Source organism: Enoplosus armatus, chromosome 14 (genome assembly GCF_043641665.1).
Source record: "Enoplosus armatus isolate fEnoArm2 chromosome 14, fEnoArm2.hap1, whole genome shotgun sequence".
Classification (NCBI taxonomy): Eukaryota; Metazoa; Chordata; class Actinopteri; order Centrarchiformes; family Enoplosidae; genus Enoplosus; species Enoplosus armatus.
Genome location: NC_092193.1, coordinates 18,079,515 through 18,100,158, shown reverse-complemented (window position 1 = coordinate 18,100,158; position 20,644 = coordinate 18,079,515). Strand labels below are relative to the sequence as shown.

General features: G+C 41.1%; 2 protein-coding genes across 2 annotated transcripts in view; one reads left to right on the top strand and one right to left on the bottom strand.

Moving 5' to 3' along the window:
- Positions 1-5,467: 5,467 nt before the first annotated feature.
- On the top strand, positions 5,468-10,480 carry c8a (complement component 8, alpha polypeptide). Its single transcript, XM_070919448.1, has 11 exons — positions 5,468-5,577; positions 5,678-5,786; positions 6,270-6,417; positions 6,544-6,691; positions 6,996-7,185; positions 7,278-7,460; positions 8,052-8,292; positions 8,386-8,517; positions 8,643-8,800; positions 8,998-9,223; positions 10,329-10,480. The coding sequence occupies exons 1-11, from the start codon at positions 5,468-5,470 to the stop codon at positions 10,478-10,480; spliced, it is 1,797 nt and encodes a 598-aa protein (XP_070775549.1).
- Positions 10,481-11,046: 566 nt separating this feature from the next.
- Positions 11,047-20,644, bottom strand: part of LOC139296442 (uncharacterized) — a 32,905-nt gene continuing 23,307 nt past the window's right edge. Inside the window, exons 14-24 of the mRNA XM_070918842.1 lie at positions 16,892-17,019; positions 15,465-15,612; positions 14,528-14,669; positions 14,266-14,398; positions 13,401-13,598; positions 13,037-13,277; positions 12,625-12,753; positions 12,358-12,521; positions 11,737-11,890; positions 11,313-11,384; positions 11,047-11,201 (exon numbers count right to left, since the gene is read on the bottom strand). Of these exons, the coding sequence (XP_070774943.1) occupies positions 11,047-11,201; positions 11,313-11,384; positions 11,737-11,890; positions 12,358-12,521; positions 12,625-12,753; positions 13,037-13,277; positions 13,401-13,598; positions 14,266-14,398; positions 14,528-14,669; positions 15,465-15,612; positions 16,892-17,019 (1,664 nt within the window). The remainder of the gene's footprint in view (positions 11,202-11,312; positions 11,385-11,736; positions 11,891-12,357; positions 12,522-12,624; positions 12,754-13,036; positions 13,278-13,400; positions 13,599-14,265; positions 14,399-14,527; positions 14,670-15,464; positions 15,613-16,891; positions 17,020-20,644) is intronic.

The window sequence follows — 20,644 nt, the reverse complement described above, 5'->3', positions numbered from 1 at the left end:
GTAGCTAATGCAAGGTTAGGCTTAGAGGTGACAGTACACCCAGTCTTACAATAAGCTAACCATAGAGCTTAATGTCTTTGTGCAGAGGCTACTGACACTTACAGCTGCTTGTTAGTACAGGGTGGCTGGAGGATCTGTAAAACAAAACAGAAGAGTTATGAATCAATGATCATAACACACACTGCTGGACTGAAAAGCGAGGGCTGGTTACAAATCGTTTTTTAAATTGAGAAACTGAAGAATTTTATTATTAGAGCTACCCAGTACCTGCTCCCTATGCTGATGGTATCTCCCTCCAGGTTGCCTCCTCGTCCAGCTGCTTGGGCCTTCTTGCCAAGTTCCAACATCTCCTTGATATTTAGTTCCACGTTCATCACTGAAATATAACCGTCTGCAATACCCAGGAGAGAGCAGTTACAACAACCACCACCACCAATGCATTGTGTTATCTCAAATCTCAACTACTCTTGGGCTCATAATCACATGAAAAACAAAACAATACATGTCTAAACTCACACTTGTGATTGGCGTCTCGGGCCAACCATTTGCCTTTGGGGCAGTTGGTGGTGCGAATGATGCTGACTGTGTCCCCGCTCTTCACAGGCAGGTCATTCTTGCGAACCTTGCTTGCCACCATCACCTTGGCGTGATACATGGGTTCCTCTTCGCCAGTCACCTAGAGTCAGATCTCAGCAGTGAGCGTGGTGTCATACATGATGCCAAACTATATACTGTAAATTACAGCCTTGAATTACTTTGAACTGCTTTTTACTCACCGTCATTATGATACCAATACACTTACTGAAATGTAGACTCAACAAGTCAATCAATGACTAAATCAAGCTGAATAAAAATAGACCATTCCAGGGCTTTCAATATCAGACACAGGAGCTGTTTCTTAATTTGATTGCCTAACTTACTTTGAACTTCTTTTTCATTTCGTTTTCCTTCTTCTCCCTTTCTTTCTGCTCCTTTTTCTCTTTCTCCAGTCGCTGCTTCTCCCTCTTCTTCTGTTCTTTATGGTCTGCAGTGTTGGGGCTTTGGCGTTCCTTACTGAAAACAAATCAAGACTGTTCAGTGGCAAAAATAGCTTACAGTCCATAAAGATCACATGTGCCATCTGAAATATAAATGGAACAATATGCTATTAAAAAACACCACAAGAGAAATAACATTTTTCAGTGTGAAAAATGGATATGACCTGCTGTACAACATTGTATTTTTTACCAAAACATCAACAACAGAGAGATTTCTAACATACCTGTGGACATGATTATGGGCCAAATGAGCATGTTCTCCTGATAAACTGCCCCTGCAGTTTGATTTACCACAGTAAGAGAATCAATAGCTGCCTTCCTTCTGGCAAAAAAACAATGTCAATGATAAAACACAGGACTTGTATGTCTGGGGAAAAAAAAAAAACATACCAAGGATTCCGTGGCCATATGTTAAGAGACGCCTCCTCCTTCTTGAAATAAACACAGATGATTTTTAATTTACCACAGATGATTGTTAAACAGAAGCACATTATTTCTTGATTGCACAGAGTGTGTCACTGGCCATAAACTTAACTGCTCTCTAATTATTTACTAAGACGATTATATTCTCAATTAGATAAAACATTTGTTACCATAGGGTGGTTGTCAGCATAAGGATCTGTAAAAAATGGTCAAAAAGGACGTTAAACAGAGAAAATATATGCCTGCAAAAGGAAACACTGTATTAAATAAACATTCTTACTCTTTAGACCACCTTTTCGTTTACGCGAGTTCTGGCCCAAAATGAATTTGTTGATGTTCTCGACATCCTCATACACATTATTGCATGCTTCAAAGTCCTGTTGATATACACTAGAAGGGAGGAAAACAATCAAATTGTACAAACAGGAAATGTCTTAACATATTAAAATGTGACTAAATTGGTACTACGTCACCTTGGATGTGGTTGAATCCCATCATTCAATGCTGCGTGGTTACCATTGTCTGTTTCCTCTGCAGCAGAGTGATTCTCAGCAGCTCCCAGATCAGTCTCGTCAGCTTGACAGTTAGAAGGGGGATCTATGGTCCCCTCCTCACTCTGAGACCACTGCTCTGGTGGAGCAGGCTCTGAGAACTCTGAAAGGTTTACTGGTTCAAGGAAGCTGGCTGGATCAAGGGGTATTATGTTCTGACTGCCAAGGTGCAGATCTTGGACTGCTGTGCTCATGAGGGGCTCTAAAAGATCAGATGCTGACACGTCAGGTTGTGGATCCTCAAAATCAGCAAACCCGCAGTCATCGAGTACAGGAAGGTCAGTGCTGACTAAGTCTAAGGCCTCCAGTTCAAGTGCACCAATGTCAACAGCTTCACCCTCTGCTGTTTCCATTTCTAAATTCTCAAAGTCTGGAAACTCTGGGGCGTCTAGCACAGATGATGGGTGCTCGGACTCTGGCTCTTGACTTGGTGCTTGGCTAAGACCTGGGGACACCTCTATAATAAGAAACCAAAATCAGCACTTGAACAGATGTTCAGCCTTACCACAAATAAGTATAATGCAAACTGCAGTACGGATCATACACAGTCACTGATGTCCAAGTAAAATACAACTTTTATTTTTCAGTCTGTATCACAAAAGGGGGGAAACAAGTCAAATAAAGCATGGAAATGGAAAACAAAAAAAAAATCATACCGTTAACTGTGGGTAGGTGGTAACAGTTGAGATCTACTAATGGAGGTCTGACGGGCTTTGGTGGCAATGGCCCCAGTGACCTCAGGTCAGGTAGAGGCTTCTTTGGGGGAGCAGAGGGTGGATGAGGTTCACCACTCCTGACAGAGGGAAGTTCAGCTTTGTCCCTGCCAAACTGCTTATCCAACACAGATTCTAGCCATTGGGAAATACAATATGGCAAATGCATTAGAAATCTTATCTGAATAAACAGTGTAAGAAGATAAAAGGTGGCTGATGTGGATAAAAAAAAAAAATCACTGAATATATGAATATAAATTACTGTGTGCAGAGTTGTTGGCTTTGAAGAAAGGCCGGGCCGAAATACAAGCCAGGGGTGGAAGACACACTGGTGGGGGTATGGGTAGCTCAGGCTTGACACTTTCGATGTTCTTTGGTGGCGAAGGGAACGCCTTGTCTCTTGAGACGTAGTCAGGGGAACGCAAGCTCTTATGTTTGGCAGAGATCAACATCTGCCTGCGGGAAAACTTCTTCTTGGCCCTCTCCAAGGTGCTAATAATTTTGTTGTCGGAGTCAACACTTGTCTCTGCAGAAGTAGGGGTGATTGGGATATCTGGGCTGGAGAGCGGGAACTCAGCGGTTGATTGGTCACTTTGGAGCGAAACCCCATCTTCTGCGGTTTGTTTATCCCCAGACGGCAACTCGCCGGGAGCACTGGAAGGTCTGGTGGTCAAATCAGCATACATAGGCTCCTCTCCACTTTCTGCGCTGACTTTTGATGCTTTCGCTGACTTGAAAGGAAGCAGCAAACCTTTCTTCTTTATTTTAGCTGGTGGGGCGACTTCTTTCCCTGGCTCTGGTTCCACTTTGTGCTCCTTTTTGGCTGGAGGTTCTGTCTTTTGCTCTTTTACAGGCAGGACAGGAAGCACCAGAGGCAGGTGTCGGTCTTTGAGAGACTGCCTTGTTGTGCTGTTTCCATTAGCAAGCTGGGATGAGGGGGAGGTCTGCTGAGGTTGTGGTGGAAAGGAAATTGGTCGCTTGCCTCCAGATGCCTGCAACCCATCTCTGAAGATGACCCGGGGGACCACTGGTGTCTTGCTTTCTACAGCAATATTAATATTGCAAACCACGGAGCTGCAGTGACCTCCAGGAGGAAGAAGGTGTTTGGGTTTCTCTGCAACAGCTGGTCGACTGGTTTTGGATTGAGCCAGGAGGGCCTCTTCCTGAAACTTGGCCCTCAGAGCTTTGAAGTTGATCAGTCCGTCCTAAGAAAGAAAAATCAAGAATCATATCATAAATCATTAGAAATATATCTATTATTTTCAAAGATAATTAAATGGTTAATTTAGAGAGCCATAACCCAATGCTGACACAAAACAATTACAAATAACATTTTCTCACTCAATCCTCTGGTTCGAGCTTCTCAAATGTGAATATTTGCTGGTTTCCTTAGTCTTCTATGATTGATATTCACTGAATATGTTTGGGATTTGGACTGTTGGGTGGACAAAACGAGACATTTGAAGGGGTCAGCTTGGGCTTTTGGGAATTGTGATGAACACTTTGCTCAGTTTTCTGAAATTTTCCAAACCACGATTAACTGATGAACCAAGGAAACATTAGACAGATTAATCAATAATGAAAATGATTGTTTATCCATAGGACACGCAATGAATTGTTAACATTGAGGTCTATGGGTTATCCAGAATAACACTGTTCCTCAGAAATGATGATGCAGCTGATTGTTCTGAATGTGATTTATCACTGCTGTGAGCACCACAAAAGAAAGTCAATTTGCAGCCATCGTTTTGAGGTGGAGGCAGATGCCTCAAGAGACGGATATCTGAAAACCTGGCCAAATAAAACCCAAACTATCTGCATAGCTAGATACCACCTGAGGCGAATGAGAAAATGTTTGGCAGTGTCGACCCTTTAATATACTATGGTACAATACTGTGATAACCTAGCTAAGCCATAACCTTGTGTGAAACAAACTGTATTAAACATGGGGTAACTGCTAGCACAGGGCACGGTAAGAAGGCTACCGACATTTAGCTAACCTCTAACGGTCCTTAAGCTAAAGTTACTCAGAACAAATGTTTAAAAAGTTACCTCTTCCATTGTAGCTCGTTTTGTACATCACTGTTCAGGTTTGAACATTTGAAAAGCGGTCGAAACAGAAATTACGTGGACGCTGTCAGCTAACTTACGGTGATAAATTTTAGCGAGATGAGTCCAACTGTTTATGCTAATACAAACAATTTGAAAGCGCCGCCGCGAGACGTGAGACGCACCTGCGTGCTGCGCGTGACACGGTAACGTGCACGTTCGTGCTGTTTGAATGACGAATCAGAAGCGTCAGTTTGTATGATAGGTTAGGTATTATTATTGTTATAATAATAATAACAATAATACAGTCACTGATGTCCAAGTAAAATACATTGTTATAATAATAATAACAACAATAATACTAATAATAAATGCACCACCTCACTGTAAATATTGTAAGAAGGAGACGGAAAATCTTTGTGTTTCAGTTTGAGGTTTTTAAGTTCTTTTCTTGTTACAGAGAAAGTGTTTGTGTATTTTGGGACATGTGTGACCATTGGAGTGTTTGCCGGTTTGAAAACGAGAAATGGGGGTGATAGATCCTGATAGAAAAACCTTTCCCCACTGAGCATGTGTTTACTCTTGATCAATCATTCACAGTGGTTGGTCAAAGCTGCAGTGGTAGAAGTCACAACCCAACAGCTGTTTTGTGATGTGGCATTTTAATCCTAAGGACTAGCTACTCATTTTCAGCATGGAGATATGTAATAATCTACTCCTGACTTTATGCACACTGCATCTGTTTATCAGTTTTAGCCCAGTAGTGAATGCATCCAGGAGGCCACAGACCACTGCTTTTAACAGGTGCAGTATTCCTAGTTTTGCTTCCTCTTAAATTCACTTGATTACATCTGTATAGCAGTGATTTGATATATCTATATATTGGTGTTTTTGGGGGGTCCAGTGGGGCTGGGACGAGGAAGGTCAGAGCTGTAAACAGACCAATTCCCATCAACTGTAAGCTGGGGGGCTGGTCATCTTGGACTCCATGTAACTCCTGCACAGACAGAAAGGTAATGGTGTTTTTCGCAATATTAACATAACATTTAAAGACGCTGAATGACAATTATGATTACAACCTTTATTATGGGTGCAATGCCTGGCAATAGCAAAACTGGAACGCTCTCCAAAAACACTGGAGTTTAAACTGGAAAGATCAATATATCATGGATGAGATGATCAATAGGTCCAAAGGGAACAAAAATCAGCTCTCCTATTCCAGTAAGGTCAACAAAAGTGGGCCTTGGTTTTGTAATGCTTGGAGTGATTTATGATCCTTGGAGCCTCTTAGCTAATTACATGGAATGTAGAAATGAACATTCATTGAATTTATATGATTTTAACTGCACCACCATGAACATAATGTAATGTATGTGGCCTATTTCCTACTTCCTTCTTAGTGTGTCTGTGTGACTCTTTATCTCAACAATGGTATAAGGGAATGGGAATACTGAGTGATTTTAAGTGCTAACTCATTTTTAACTTTTTTGTCTCAGTTCCGTTTCCAATACATGGAGAAGCCCTCACAGTTTGGAGGCACCGAGTGCATTGAGACACTGTGGGAGAAGCTGCTATGTCCAGTGGCAACCACACAGTGTCTGGTGCCAGATTACTGTGGAGAGAGCTTCACCTGCAAAGAAACTGGCAAGTTCCATCAACAACCACTTAGACAACACATTCCCTTTAAGCTGAAGGTGTTTTGTCTGTCTGTGTGTGCACACGCATGCACAATAAATCTGTGTGAGTGAGACTGTCTCTCTGTCTACCCAGGGCGCTGCATCAGCCAGTCCCTACGCTGTAATGGAGAGTCAGACTGTGAGGATTTTTCTGATGAAGAGGGCTGTGAAGACTTCAACCAGAGAGACGACAAGTGTTCCACCCTAATGCCGATCCCTGGTGTTGAACGTGGCACTCAAGGGTAAATACTGCACAGCTATCTCTGGTGTCACTGTTATTACTCACCTTATTTAGTTTGTATCACATTATCATATGACAGATGAAAATGCAAAGCCATGAAGCACGAGGACAGTTGTAAAAAAACTATTTAAATAAGCACATGCATTATCAACAGATCACAATCACTACTCAATCTCTACTCACTACTCTACCAAACTGCTTTACAACATAGAAAATCACACCATTATTTCTTTTGCTTGACATATCTCTCACTAAATCTAACACCTTTGCTTAATGAATAATTTGAATTATTCCGCTTTACCTAGCTACAACGTCTTGACTGGAGACTTTGTGGATCATGTAATCGACCCGAAGTACTTTGGAGGACAGTGTGAATATGTTTATAATGGTGAATGGAGGAAATTTGTCTATGACTCATTCTGCGAGAACCTGCACTACAATGACGATGAGAAGAACTACAGGAAACCTTACAACTACCATGCCTACCAATTCGTGGTATTGTAATGTTGTTATTTATTTCTTTGTGTAACTTCATAAGTGGGCTGTTTGAGCCAAGACTTTTTGACATTCGGTTTAACCTGTTACAGGCTGAAGCTACGTCAGAAGGCTCTCAGGAATACTTTAAAGATATGATGAGCATGCTAAAAGCGAGGAAGAGTATGGCTTCTGCCAATGCCGGTGTCACATTTGGGATCTATAATGTGGAACTGGGACTGAGTGCAAGTGTTGAATCAGACTTCCTCCGGAACATATCGCAGTATAAAAGCCAGGTATGATCTATATATATCTATAACAAGTGCAATTAGTTTTGTTTCATGTTTTAAATACATAATTATTAATTGTTTACAGCCAGGGTTTGGTATTTTTTTATAGCAATAGTTTGACATTTAGGGAAATATGCTTGTTTGAGTTAGATGAGGAGATTGATAGCACTCTCAAATATGAAGCTACCACCAGCAGCCGGATACAGCTAGCCTGACTTTGTCTAAATGTAACAAAATATTCCTACCAGCACCTCTAAAGCTCACTAATTATATATTATTATATCTTGTTTGTTTAAATTGTACCAGATATAATGTGTTTATTAGTGAGCTGGTTGGTCAGAGCTATGGCTAACAGTCTCCAAGCTATAGCTTCAAACTTAATGAGAGTCATCTAACGCTCTGCAAGAAAGCAAATACATGTATTACCCAAAAACTCCTTTAAACAGCGTTAGAAGAGTCTCTGAAGTGTCAAAAAAGGACATTATTTGGGGTATAAATATGTTGCAGTTTTATAAAACTTTTTTTCATCATTATTACTATTTGTACTTCTGAAAACCCCCAGCTTTACTCTATAAAAACATGTCTTTTTGTCCTCAGGAACTAGGGTTCGTCAGGCTTTTGTCTAGAGTGCAAACGGCCCACTTCAAAATGAGAAGCAATAAGTTGATGCTTCATGAAGACTTCTACGTTTCGCTCATGGAGCTCCCTGAGCAGTATGAATTTGGGATGTACTCCCGTTTCTTCAACACCTTTGGCACCCACTATGTCACAGAGGGAACTATGGGAGGAACCCTTGAATATGTCGTGGTTGTCAACAAAACAGCGATGGCAGAATCACGTACTGTGGGCTTTCCAGTTTGTTAATCAATATCATCCAATAGGAAATGTAATGTAAAGTAACCTTTCATTCGTTGAATTCTCCTGTTCACAGACATGGAGGGTGAACAAACTGGTGTATGCATTGGTGCCTCTATTGGTTTAAGCCTTCCCATCGAAAGCGGTCCAACAGCAGGACTCAAAGTGGGTGTGAAACCGTGCTTTAAAGGCGGATCGTTTGATCACGGTGAGACATTAAAACGCTTAATCCCTAATTAGTTTAAATGACTTTATTTGCTGTATGTTGTAGGACTGTGTTATCAGCGCTTGCATTACAAATAGGATTTTTATTTTTTTTATTTTGAAATGTAGGCAAGGACTCTAGTTCTGGTGTGGTTGAGGACATTGTTACTCTAGTGAAGGGGGGAATCACAGAGAGCAGCGGTGGCCTGTTGGCTATAAGGAACCCTGAAACCTATAGGAAATGGGGAGCGACTCTCAAATACAGCCCAACACTCATTGAATATGAGGTAACTTACTGGAAGAAACATTTTCAATGATATGACATAACAGGCTCCTAAAGAGAAGAAACAAAACAAAGTTATATTTACATTCTCACTTTATGACCTCACACTACTTTGTGCCTTTGCTGGTGTAGTCATCTGGTTTTTATTAAGTTGCCTCTTTCTCCTATTACTGTCTCTGTTCTTCCTCCCCTATGGCCCAGACCATGCCAATCTATGAGCTAGTGCGCCTCAGCACAGCCGCTGACCATGTAGGCGCAAGACTGGCCAACTTGCAGCGGGGCTTGGATGAGTATCTGCAGCAGTTCGACTCCTGTCGCTGCGCCCCCTGCAGGCACGACGGGGTCCCTGTCCTCAAGGGTACCTCCTGTAGCTGCGTCTGTAAGTTAGGCTACCGGGGAGATGCCTGTGAGGAGACTCTCAGAAGAGGTGAGACTAGAAGTAATAGATCATAAGTAAAAGCAATGGAGGTAAACACATTCAAATAATTTAATTGAATAAAGGAATAGTTTGACATTTTGGGATATATACGCTTATTCGCTTTCTTGCTGAGAGTAAGATGAGAAGATATCCACTCTCACATTTGTCTGTTAAATATGAAGCTGGAGACAGGAGACAGTTAGCTTAGCTTAGCATAAAGACTCAAAGCAGGAGGAAAGAGCTTGCCGGGCTCTGTCCAAATATAAAAACAAATATGCCTACCAGCTCCTCTGAAGCTCATTAATTAACATTTTTTATCTTGTGTAAAAACTGTAAAAAAAAACGACACACTTCTTTGCTGGGTGCAGTGAGCGTGAGGTTGCCAGGCCACCAGCAGAGACTCCAGGAAGTCACTATGCCCACTCAAGACGTAGATCAGAGCATAAAAACCCCCCAGCTTGTTTTTACACTGCGGTTTTTGTACGGATTAAACAAACAAGCTATAACGTGTGTGTTAGAGCCAGCCTGGTTGCATCCCCCTGCTTCCAGTCTTTGTGCGAAGCTAAGCTCACGGGCTGCTGGCTGTAGCTTCATGTTTAAAGTACAGATAGCAAGTACAGGGTTTAATGCATCCAGACCTTGTTTTGTGAACTGGTAATTACAGCTGTCAGCTAAATGTAGTGGTATAAAAAGTCAAATATTTTGTGTTAAAATGCCATGGAATAAAACTTCAGTCTCACAAAATGTACAAGGTCAAGCGAAGCACTTGTACCTCAAAATTATACTTCAGTGAAACTAAACTTTGTAACTTCTCAGTTCTGACAGGAAGTTGTTCATTTGGTAATTTCCTTCATTTGGATCAGTTCAGACTTTTTGCCCATTTGACTGCGTGACAACAAGCGCAAACCTCTTGTAAAATGTCTCCTGCATGTACAGTATTTTCTCGTACGACGACAGGGACTATTCTCCATTTGCTAACTGATCTGCCGCCTGTTTCACTTTTGGCTCCTCGGTTCAGAGGATGTGATGGAGTGATGACAGTGTGAAGACATATCCTGTTTCCAAATCTATATCCTTTTTTTGAAAAAAAACAACCCTTAATTTTACTCGACAGATACCAAGACAGATGGGTCATGGTCGTGCTGGGGGGCTTGGTCATCCTGTGCATCAGGGAGTAAGACTCGGACCAGAACCTGCAATAATCCTGTGCCTGATGGGGGCGGAGCAAACTGCCTGGGCTCCTCCTCTCAGACTCAGCGCTGTTAGAGGGACCTTTCCCTCAGACTCAGATGCTCTTAAGTGCTAATTCAAGATAATCTGTGAAGTGGTTTTTCCAATTAATAAAAACTGCTCTTTCACAATATTTTCTTAAATGTCAGAGCTCTCAGAAATAAAATGAATGTCACTTATCAGGACACACTGTATGACATACTGTATTTCAAGGTAGGAATAAATGTGTTTTGCAGACTTTACTATGTGTGTGTGTGTTTTCCTGTCTGAACTTTTTTGAAGCACGGCGAAACTGTAAATTTTGGATGCTTGTATGTGACATTAATTAAGTTTAAGGTTTGGGTAACAGAAGCTGAATCCAGGTGAGTGCATCAGACAGATCTATCTATCTATCTATCTATCTATCTATCTATCTACCTACCTATTTATTTAGACAAACGTTCTTTATAAAACATTCATTGAAGACATACCATTCACAAGTCTCTTTTTCTTCAAATATGATTCATTATGTCACACTAGGAAGTCAAAAGACAAACACACCACAGACTTAAGTTTTTATAAATCTTTATGTCACGGTTGACGTCAAGGCTGTTGAACAGATTTTAAAAGCATTCAGTGGACTCTTGCTGCAGTCCTCTGCATGTCAGGCCTTCATTGCTGGGCGTTGGGTTGTTACACTGCCGACTCCTCGTCATCGTTCCTCCACTGCAGGAGGACCATGCACCCCAGCAGCTCCAACTGCCCTCAATGGCTAAATCTGTCAGACGGTATAGAGCCATATCATCTCATATCACTGTGTCAGTGTCTCAGTGGGTTTAGAGCATAGAAAGAAAAATGATGTCATGTATGCAGTGTTTTGAGTGCTAACCTTTCGGCCTATTAGTGGTCTCGCAGCCTCGTCCAGTGTAGCCAGTAGGACACACACAGTCACACCTGGTGCCTGTTGAGGGAGGTGGAGATACTTTTTTCACCATCTTAATTATCACAAACATCATTAGCATCACTCTAATCATCATCAGAGTCACTTTCTGCACTATTATTTTGTGTTTGGGAACAAACAATGCCAGACTTGTTCAGAGAAAGCTCTGTTGGTGTTATTGGCTTCCTTGGTCACCTGTGGTGGGTGATGAAGGTCACTTAATGTACCCTTAAGCTTTAGCCCAAACTATGAGTGTGAAAACAAATAGCGTAGGAAAGAAGGTCTGAATAATACGAGTTTTCAGTCAGTAACTGATGAATATGGGACCATAACATTTGTCAAGAACAGCAAACAATTACATCCTCTGAGGTACCTCTCAAAACGGCCACTCCGTTGTTGCGGCAGGGAGCACATCGACATGGACTAGCCTCTGCCAGGTACTCTGACAGGGCTCTCTTCAGGTTTTGTTTCAGGGTGCCATCCTGGGTGAAGTCTCGAGAGGTCACCAGCTCATACAGCGGCAGTGTCTAATAGACATGAATGTCATTATTAAACCATCTTTTTACTGTTCAAATTCAACTCTGCCCTGCAAATGCAGAAACTCAACCATGTTGGAGCAAGGCAGCCTTGTTGGACTTGGCACAGTTGCTATTTGCCATCTTTTGCTGTTTGTTCTTCAACTTGCTACTGATGAGCCTCGCTGTACTTTGCCTCTCTGTAACTGGGCCAATCCCAGTTCCACCATTGACCAACTCTTTTGTAAATGTTTCTGGATCAATTAGTCAGGTCATATTCCATGTGGACTGTTTTGTCATAGCTGCAAATTGAGATGGTGAAATATAAAGGAAGAACGAAAAGAGGTGTTGATGTCACAGGAGATTGTGGGAGACAAGAGAGCATAATAAATGGGACCATAGCATGTAACATGAACAAAAACAAAAATAGACAAGGGAGACACAAAACATGGGACTCCGTGAAAGACAGAGAAACTCACTTTTGTGCGAAGGAAGTCAGGGTTAGCACGCACGCCGTTACCCCATAGCGCCATCAGCTGCGGGGTGGGAAGCTTTTTAGACACCAAAGCAGTGATGGATTCACTACTTCCACCCCTTACGACAGCAAAAAAGTCCTCCACCATGCTGCCATGAAGTGTGTCCGCTGTAGAAAGACGGTTGGACTTAAGAGTTTCAGCATCAGTTCACGTGTCTGATGTAAAACACAACATATTTTGCAGGGCATTTGATAAAAGATGGAACCTCACCACCCATCTCATTCAGCATGCCGGCGCAGGCTCCACCCTGATACCCCAACGACAAATAAACACCATCGATGTTGGCTCCAGCCTTAATGCCTGCCTGCACACAGTGCTTGTAGTCGTCCAAAGAATAATCTAGAACAGCCAAACTCTGTCACTCTGTGTTACACTGCCTTTCAAAATCACATTATTGCTCACAAACATTTCAGTGCAATGTTTTATCAGTTTACCACCATCAGTTTTCAGTGTGAAGGATGACAAGATATAGATGATGTCACTACCATTGCAAAACCCCAGAATGTGATCATAATTAATTATGCTTTCTAGCAACGTGTAGTAAATACAGAAATTAAACCGAACTCGATTTGACTGAGGATCCCCCATGACTCTAGTTTAGGAGCCACTATTTATCTATTACCTGTCTTCTGAAGATTCTCCTTGTTCAGGATAATGGTGTGCTCGAAATCTCCTCCGAGGGCAGCTTCTGTGATGTAGTGGGTGCCGTAGTCTCTATAGATCTGTCTGTATTCCCCATAAGCATAGGCCTGCGGCAAGGAGCGAAGGCGCTGCAGGAACTCAGGGTGAAGCATCAAATCGTCTGACTTCAATATGTACTGGGCCAACTCCAGTTCTGCTTTGGCCCTCACGAAGGAGTTTGTCTGAGGAGAGAATCAGCGTTGAGGTTAAGATTGGAGTGGGAATTTGCAGATGTTTTGCATGACTTGGGAGTTTGTGTCTGAGAAAAGGGTCAGGAGAGAAGAAAAAAACAAATGATATCTCACCTGGCCAGAAGCACGGCGGAGCTTCTGAACTGACTTGGTGTATTTGTCATTTTTGAAGTTGAAGCCGAATTCAGCTACGCCAGGGACGGCAAAGCCAAAGGTAAAGGAAGTGTGGGTCTTGCGCTCCTTCTCGGTGTAGTCCTTGTAGTCAGAGTAGGACTTAAAAGACTGCATTGTGAAATCATACAAGCCTTTTGTCTGTAAATACATGGGACGCAAAATGTCCTCTTTAGTGTGTAATAAGCAGGACCATATAATTAAACAATGAATTTCCTGTAAACTATGTTTAGAACATAGAATAACAGATAAAAGAATGAAGAACAATGATTATTATAAATTAAGCCTAGCTGAAGCAACCTACACTAAGAAAAAATGGTGCCTCTTTATAAAAGGTAACCTTAGTTGTAACTAATAGCGTTAACAATGTTAACAAATCATTTATTAATGCTTTATAGAGCAGTTATAAAGTTTAATAAGAACAAATTGTAGGTTTCCAGGTTGTGAAAAATCCCTTTGTCAGGTGTCCTTTCTATCTAATAATAATGCAGTTATAAATGTTAATAAATGCTTAATAAGTTGTTGATGAATGGATTTTTGTCCAGTTGCTGTGCAGCCCTTTTACCAAGGTAAGTGGTAATATGGTCCAATCAGACAAAGGGATTTTCCACAAGTTGGACGCCTAGAAATTGTTCTTATAACTGATCCATAAAATAATTGTAAGTGATTTATTAACCATTAATGAAGACATTAGTTACAAGTTATAGATTCCTTATAAAGGGTGAGATATTATTAAAAACTATAATCGCGTAAATCAACTCCAACTCAATACTCATTATACAAAAGTGCGAGTGCCAGCCGGTTCCACCTGTAGAGTGTACTGCTGCAAGTTGTAAGGCTTCCTGAATCTGACGTCCTGGATGAATTGTGGCAAGCAGCTGCCAGCGTAGTATCTGTTGTCAAGCACCACTCCCTCCAGGTTACTGTTCAAGACGTTGATTCTGAAAGAAGGGTAACAGCAACAGCATTAACGGTGAGAAGGTTGATTTGAAAAGAGCAACATGTTTACATATCTGAGTCCCCGAAAATGTTTGGGACTCACATTTCAGGCCAATGGGAATTTAACTCACCCTTTGGCAAGGTTTTCGATCCCCCAATACTCTTCAACCTCCTCCCTGCAGGGCTTATGTACATTCTTACAGCCGACTTCGTCTGACATGTCCCCGCAGTCATCCTCCCCACTACACTGCAGAGTTCTGTGAATACAGCGACCTGAAGCAGAGGAGAGGCATGGGCGGTTAATTTCCAAAACAAGATCAAGTGATTAGTTTGACAGTTTGGAAATGTACTTATTTGATTTTTTGCTGAAATTTATATGAGAAGATCAATACCATGTGTGTACGCTATATATGAAGCTACAGCAAGCAACCGATTAGCTTAGCTTAGCATAAAGACTGAAGGCAGAGGGAAACAGCTAGCCGGGCTCTGTGGAAAGGTTGACACCAGTCCAGGAAGTCACTGCGCTTGGCCACGAAATAGTCGAGCGCAAACCCCTGTAAAACCATAACTTTATTTATACACAGATTAAACAAATGAGATGAGGTGTGTTGAGGGGTGACAAGTTGTGATTTTATTGGGGGTTATGTGACGGACTATATCTTGGCAGTGACTTAAGTGACCTTTAGACGTGTTGGTAAGTGGATGTCTTACCTTTGGACAGAACCAGACTAACTGTTTCCCTCTGCTTCCAGTCTTTATGCTAAGCTAAGCTAATCAGCTGCTGGCTGCAGCTTCATATTTAGCGTCTTTTTATGTAACTTTTTACAAATAATTTCCCACAATGTCAAACTATTCCTTTAAGTACAAAGCTCTTAAAATGCAAAGTAGTCTGAGATGACTCACCCACATCAAACACAGATTATTAATTTTCTTCATCTTGTGACCTGAATTTTTAAACATCCCAACACCCAGTGTCACTGCTGTGTGGTTGTATAACACGAGACTTCATGATGCTATATGGTTCTCCAGAAGGAGAGTAGAGTATTTATGGACGGGTGTAGGATATACCTGTTTGGGTGCAGAGGAAACCTTCACACAGAGGAACATTGGTACAGGTGTAGCGGTCTGGAACGTTACAGGCCTCTTCCTCCCTGCCATTAGAATTGCACGGCTGCCCTCCAAACTGCGACGGCTGGACCAGTTTAGCATAGCGAAACTGGATGGTTGAGGGAGACAAACGCATAAATGGTCAGAGAAACACAGAGGAAGGCTCGCTGCTACCCAATAAAGGTGGTGGAAGAGCTCGGAAACTGCCTCAGGGAACTATAACAGCCGTAATCCCATTAGAGGGCTGTTTTCACTTTGTCATGTCAAGGTTATTAATCCGCCTCCTTGTAAAGTGGATGAGATAGAGCACTGAAGTACATCAGCAGAGACCCTTGCCAGCAGTGGAATACTACCTTGCAGAAAAAAAGCCAACAAGGGTCAAAATATGTACTGCCTTAGACTGCAAAATTGAATGATCTCTCAATCTTAACACTATAGGAATGATTTATTTATCGAGATCTAATCTCATCTTTGATAACCGCTGCATTACAATTGACCATATATTTACTTCACTGCAGTCCATAAAACCAGTGTGTCTTTTTCATTTTTGAACATTTTTGCTTGATTTTTAAATTGAGATTAACAGTTTTTAGTAAAAGGAAAAGTTTGACATTTTGGGAAATATATTTATTTGCTTTATTGCAGAGAGTTGGACGAGAAGATTGATAGCATGCCGAGGCTACAGTGTATGGGGAAGTCATAGACGTACAAAAGTTAGCTTCATATTTAATTTAAATTACTGAAATGAGAGGGTACCAATTTTTTCGTAACTCTCAGCAGGAAAGTGCATTTTCCAAAATGTTTCTTTTTATGTTAGAAGAATTTTTTATAAAAGAAATGCTTCACTTAAGTATTTAATGTTTCTATTCTGAATAGAGGAAGATGGTTGGGGAACACCAGAAACTGGTGACAACAGATGATATCATTAACATGTGTTCAGTGGGGAATTTTGGTGTCACACGGTGGTCTACAGGCTGATTCAGAGGCTTTTCCACATTATGGGGTAACAATGAAAACTTGTTTTTAAATCAAGCATAACATTAGTTCAGACAGAGCAAGTTGCGCTTGCATTAGCTGATTGACAAACTGCTCCAGTCATGCTTCACAATCACTGGCTCTTATGGCTTGTATGTGTTCAGGGGGCGGAGCTAAAACTTTTCAGCCATATTTAGCTGTATCACAGTTTGCTAAAATGGCTTATTCGTTGTCTGACTGTGTCTCTGAATGCACTTGTAATTTAGACATGTTAAACATCAGCACAAAATATCAGCTATCAGATCATCAGGCAAGCATTGTGGTGTCCTGACGGGCTAACAAACGCATGCCATGTATTGTAGCTGTGATGTCCCCCAGGCCCACTATCACCTGTCTGGTATCATCATACTTACTCTTTTTTTCTGACAGGTGTCGCAGCGTGACCAAGTGCTCCACTCTGATAGAACACAGTCCACCGGTTGAACTACCACCTGATCGCCCACTGCCCGAGCTTCACGAACACTCGGCTCTTCATTGCTCACTGTTGTGACGGCAACTTGGCTGTGACATGTAGATGTAAGTCAAATCCAAACAAATGGTCATTAACAGACAGTTTTACCACTTTGGGAGCAAAGACCTTTTTGTTTTTCCGCAGTATCTTGCTGTAGGATTGGCTACTGACAGATCTACTGATAGATCTTAATCAAAGAAAAGTCTCGATTTAGAGTTCAAAGTGAAATAAATCACTTTTAATCTCACATTGGAAATCATGTTTGAGCATTGACAACGGTTAACCTCAATGGAAATTAAACTTAACCGGATAATGAAAAAAGACAATCTGTTGATAAACAGACAAATAAAACTCCTACCTCAGAAGTGCCAAGCTCAAAGTATGGAGCAGACAGCACTGCAAACTGAGTGCATTCATGGTTGTGTGTAATGACTGACTGTGAACGAGGAGATGGCACTGCTCAGCTCTCTGTGTAAACACGCTGATCAATACTGGCCTGGTTATGAACTCACTGCTGCCGTTAGACTCAGAGTTGGAGCTGAATACACAACACTGCAGGCCTCGGAGCCGCAAAACTTGGCCTTGTGTCAGTGCGTATTTAACACATGTTGACGCGGTTTATAATGTAGCAGTTCAGAATCTGCAGCCTGCTTTGATAGAAAACCGGGAGGTCTGCATGTCTTTCCAGTTATCATATATTTTATTGTGTATAACCAGTGGCGATGCGATGAATCTGAAATGATTAGAAAATACACTTCAGATAACGTGCGTCAGTGGTGGGAAATGAAGGCTTTCCAATAAAGTGAATTCCTGTTACATCTGAGTCATGTTTTTGTACTTACGACCTTTAAACTTTAACTCAATGTGGATTTTACAGAATGACACAATCCCAAGACCCAGCTGTGGTTTACTGACTCAGTGAAAAGCATCATAAGACTAAAACTAACTCAAATCTAATAAGGGTCACTAATACTACTGATATTACTAATAATGTAATGATAATAAACACTATGATAACATGTGTTATCATAGCAGTATGTGCTGTGGGGAGCAACTGGTAGATCCATGTTTTTAAGGACAGCATTGGTGGAGAGAAACTAAGTACAATAACTAAAGTACTGTATTTAGGTACACTTTTGAGGTACTTGTACTCTACATGAGTAGTTTTTTATTTTATGTTACTTTATACTCGTACTTGTACTCCACTACAATTGAGAGGAAAATATTTACAACTTTTTACTCCACTACCTTTATATGGACAGCTGGAGTTACTATTCAGATTAAGATTCTGTAAACATAAACATATGATAAGCTTACAAAATACAAAGCATTGCTAAAGATTAAGCGGTTCTCAATCTTTTTGGCTAGTGACACTTAAAAAAAAAAAAAAAGATGTTTATGGAGTTCCACAAAAAGTGATCTCCCCTCTAAACTTACAAATATTAAATAAAAATAAATGCAAATATTTGTAGCAGTCCCTTTTTTTCTGTAGGTTGGGAACCCCTGAAATAAACTACCTAACTGTATGAAAAGTAGTTAAATCTAGCTTCTCTTTGACCAGCTCAATGCTAAATACACAGAGGCATCATTATAAAAAATCTGATAATGTAACATATAGTGATATATTAGAAACAGTAACTTGGAATAGACTTTGAATGACGCTTGTTGACGCACCTCTAGTTGTTGGTCAGTTTTGTATGTGTGGCTGTGGTGTGGGTGGCGTGCTTCCTCCTTGGATGCTCTTTTGTTCTCAAAAACTTTTCAAAAGCCAAAAAACTTAATTCGGATAAGCTAATCCATTCATTTTCAAAAGTACAACAAAAGTACATTTCTCAACATAAAAAACTCTCCACCTTTACCTGCCTACGGTCAAGAACCATTCACCTCCCTGTGCGCCACACCTGAATCAAATTAGTATCTCCCTGAAATTGGCTACTGCAGCCACCCACAGCGCCACACAGTGGCCACAATTGAAATTACTCCAACAACGCTGTTTTACTCCTCATGTCAGCCCAAAAAAGAATGTGAGGATTGTACTAATGTAACACATAACAATAGTCACATGACAATGCTTGACCGCATGGAGGATATCTCAGGTGTTTGTGTGAGGAGAGCAGCCTCTGTGGTCTTTACAGTGCGCCATTAGAAAGATGGCGTGAGGTAAGCGACAGAAAAGAAAACCAAGCAGAAAAGTGGGAATCACATGATATTTTATTTGTGACTGAACAGTGGCATGGGTACAGTGTATGGGGAAGTCATAGACGTACAAAAGTCCTTTTTTTCTCTTTTTCATGACAATTCTTAATCCCATAAATAAAATTTACAAAATATTTTGGACTATTTCTCATTTTTCTTACACGAGCAGGGGTACAGTTACCGTTTGTTATTGTAAGTCTAGCAGTTAATAGTGATGTCTCTATTGTTCATATTATATAATGTTACCTTTCTTTTTGACCATTTCCATTCGGTGGAGCAGACCTACAATACGCCCAAGTGCTTTGTTACAACAATGACCTGTTTACTGTATACAAATGACCCGACAAGAAGAACAGTGACTGAACAACAGAAATAAACCTGATAAGGCATAGAAATGCACTCGACTGTCTCGGAGCTTGTGGTTATTTAGCCACATCACATCAGTATGGGTTTATTCTGCTAATTTATTCCAAGAAACCAAACAGAGATATGATTCTAAGAGGCAAGTTGTAAACAATGCGACCTTAGCTGGAAATGTAGAATATCTAAAAACAAAGAGATGCAGGATGAAATCTGCCTCCTATTTACTTGAAAAAAAGTCTGCAACCTTTAAGAAGTAGTAAGATCTTCTGTCGCTATTCTTGCATTCATGTTCTTTCATCTGTCAAGTCCAAAATGAGTGAGACAGGAAACAGCAGGCTTTATTTTGAATGACCATGTAACACAGATTCACAGTTCATATCTCACCAACCGAACAGAAACCAAAGACGTTTTCAGAAATAAAAAGTCAATGGCAGCAAAAGCAAAAACAAACATCCAGACGTCAAAAAAATGGAGGTGCTGGTAGGGCATTGCTTGAGAGAAACACAGGTAGTTGGCATCCAAGAGGCAGAGAGCTATGTTATGGCACAGAGGCTCAGGTAAGGGGGACTGGGAAGATTCTTATTTACAAAATAGATGTTTGGCAAATTTAGATTTCAACATTGATGCCTCAAAGTCATTTCAATACCTCTAATGACTTGGTGTCATCAAGTGAGAATTCACAGCTTATAAAATAAGGGGGAAGAAAAAAAATTAGATTTTTTAAACTTTGTTTCAGATCTTGACGGAAGCTGCAGAGAACAGTTTTGCTCACAGCTGAGTCCGCTGAATCCACATTAAGTCTGTTCATGCAAGTGGACGAATCGGTGGAGCAACACTATGAGAACATTTGGCAAATCCATCTGCTGTGTGCAGTCCTTGCTGGTGGCGGTTGACAAACTGAGGGTCAGCCACATACAGTAGGACGCTGCTCCTCGTGAAAGGTTCCAAAAATAATAATTTGCATCGTCAGTGTCACCATGGCCGTTTAACGTATCCTCACAGGTATAAACTCATTAATCCGTTACAGGGGGGGTGCGATCACCTCCTGCTGTAGGTTTCGGTCAAAGGTCAAAGGTCACTTCCTGGTTGAAAGGTT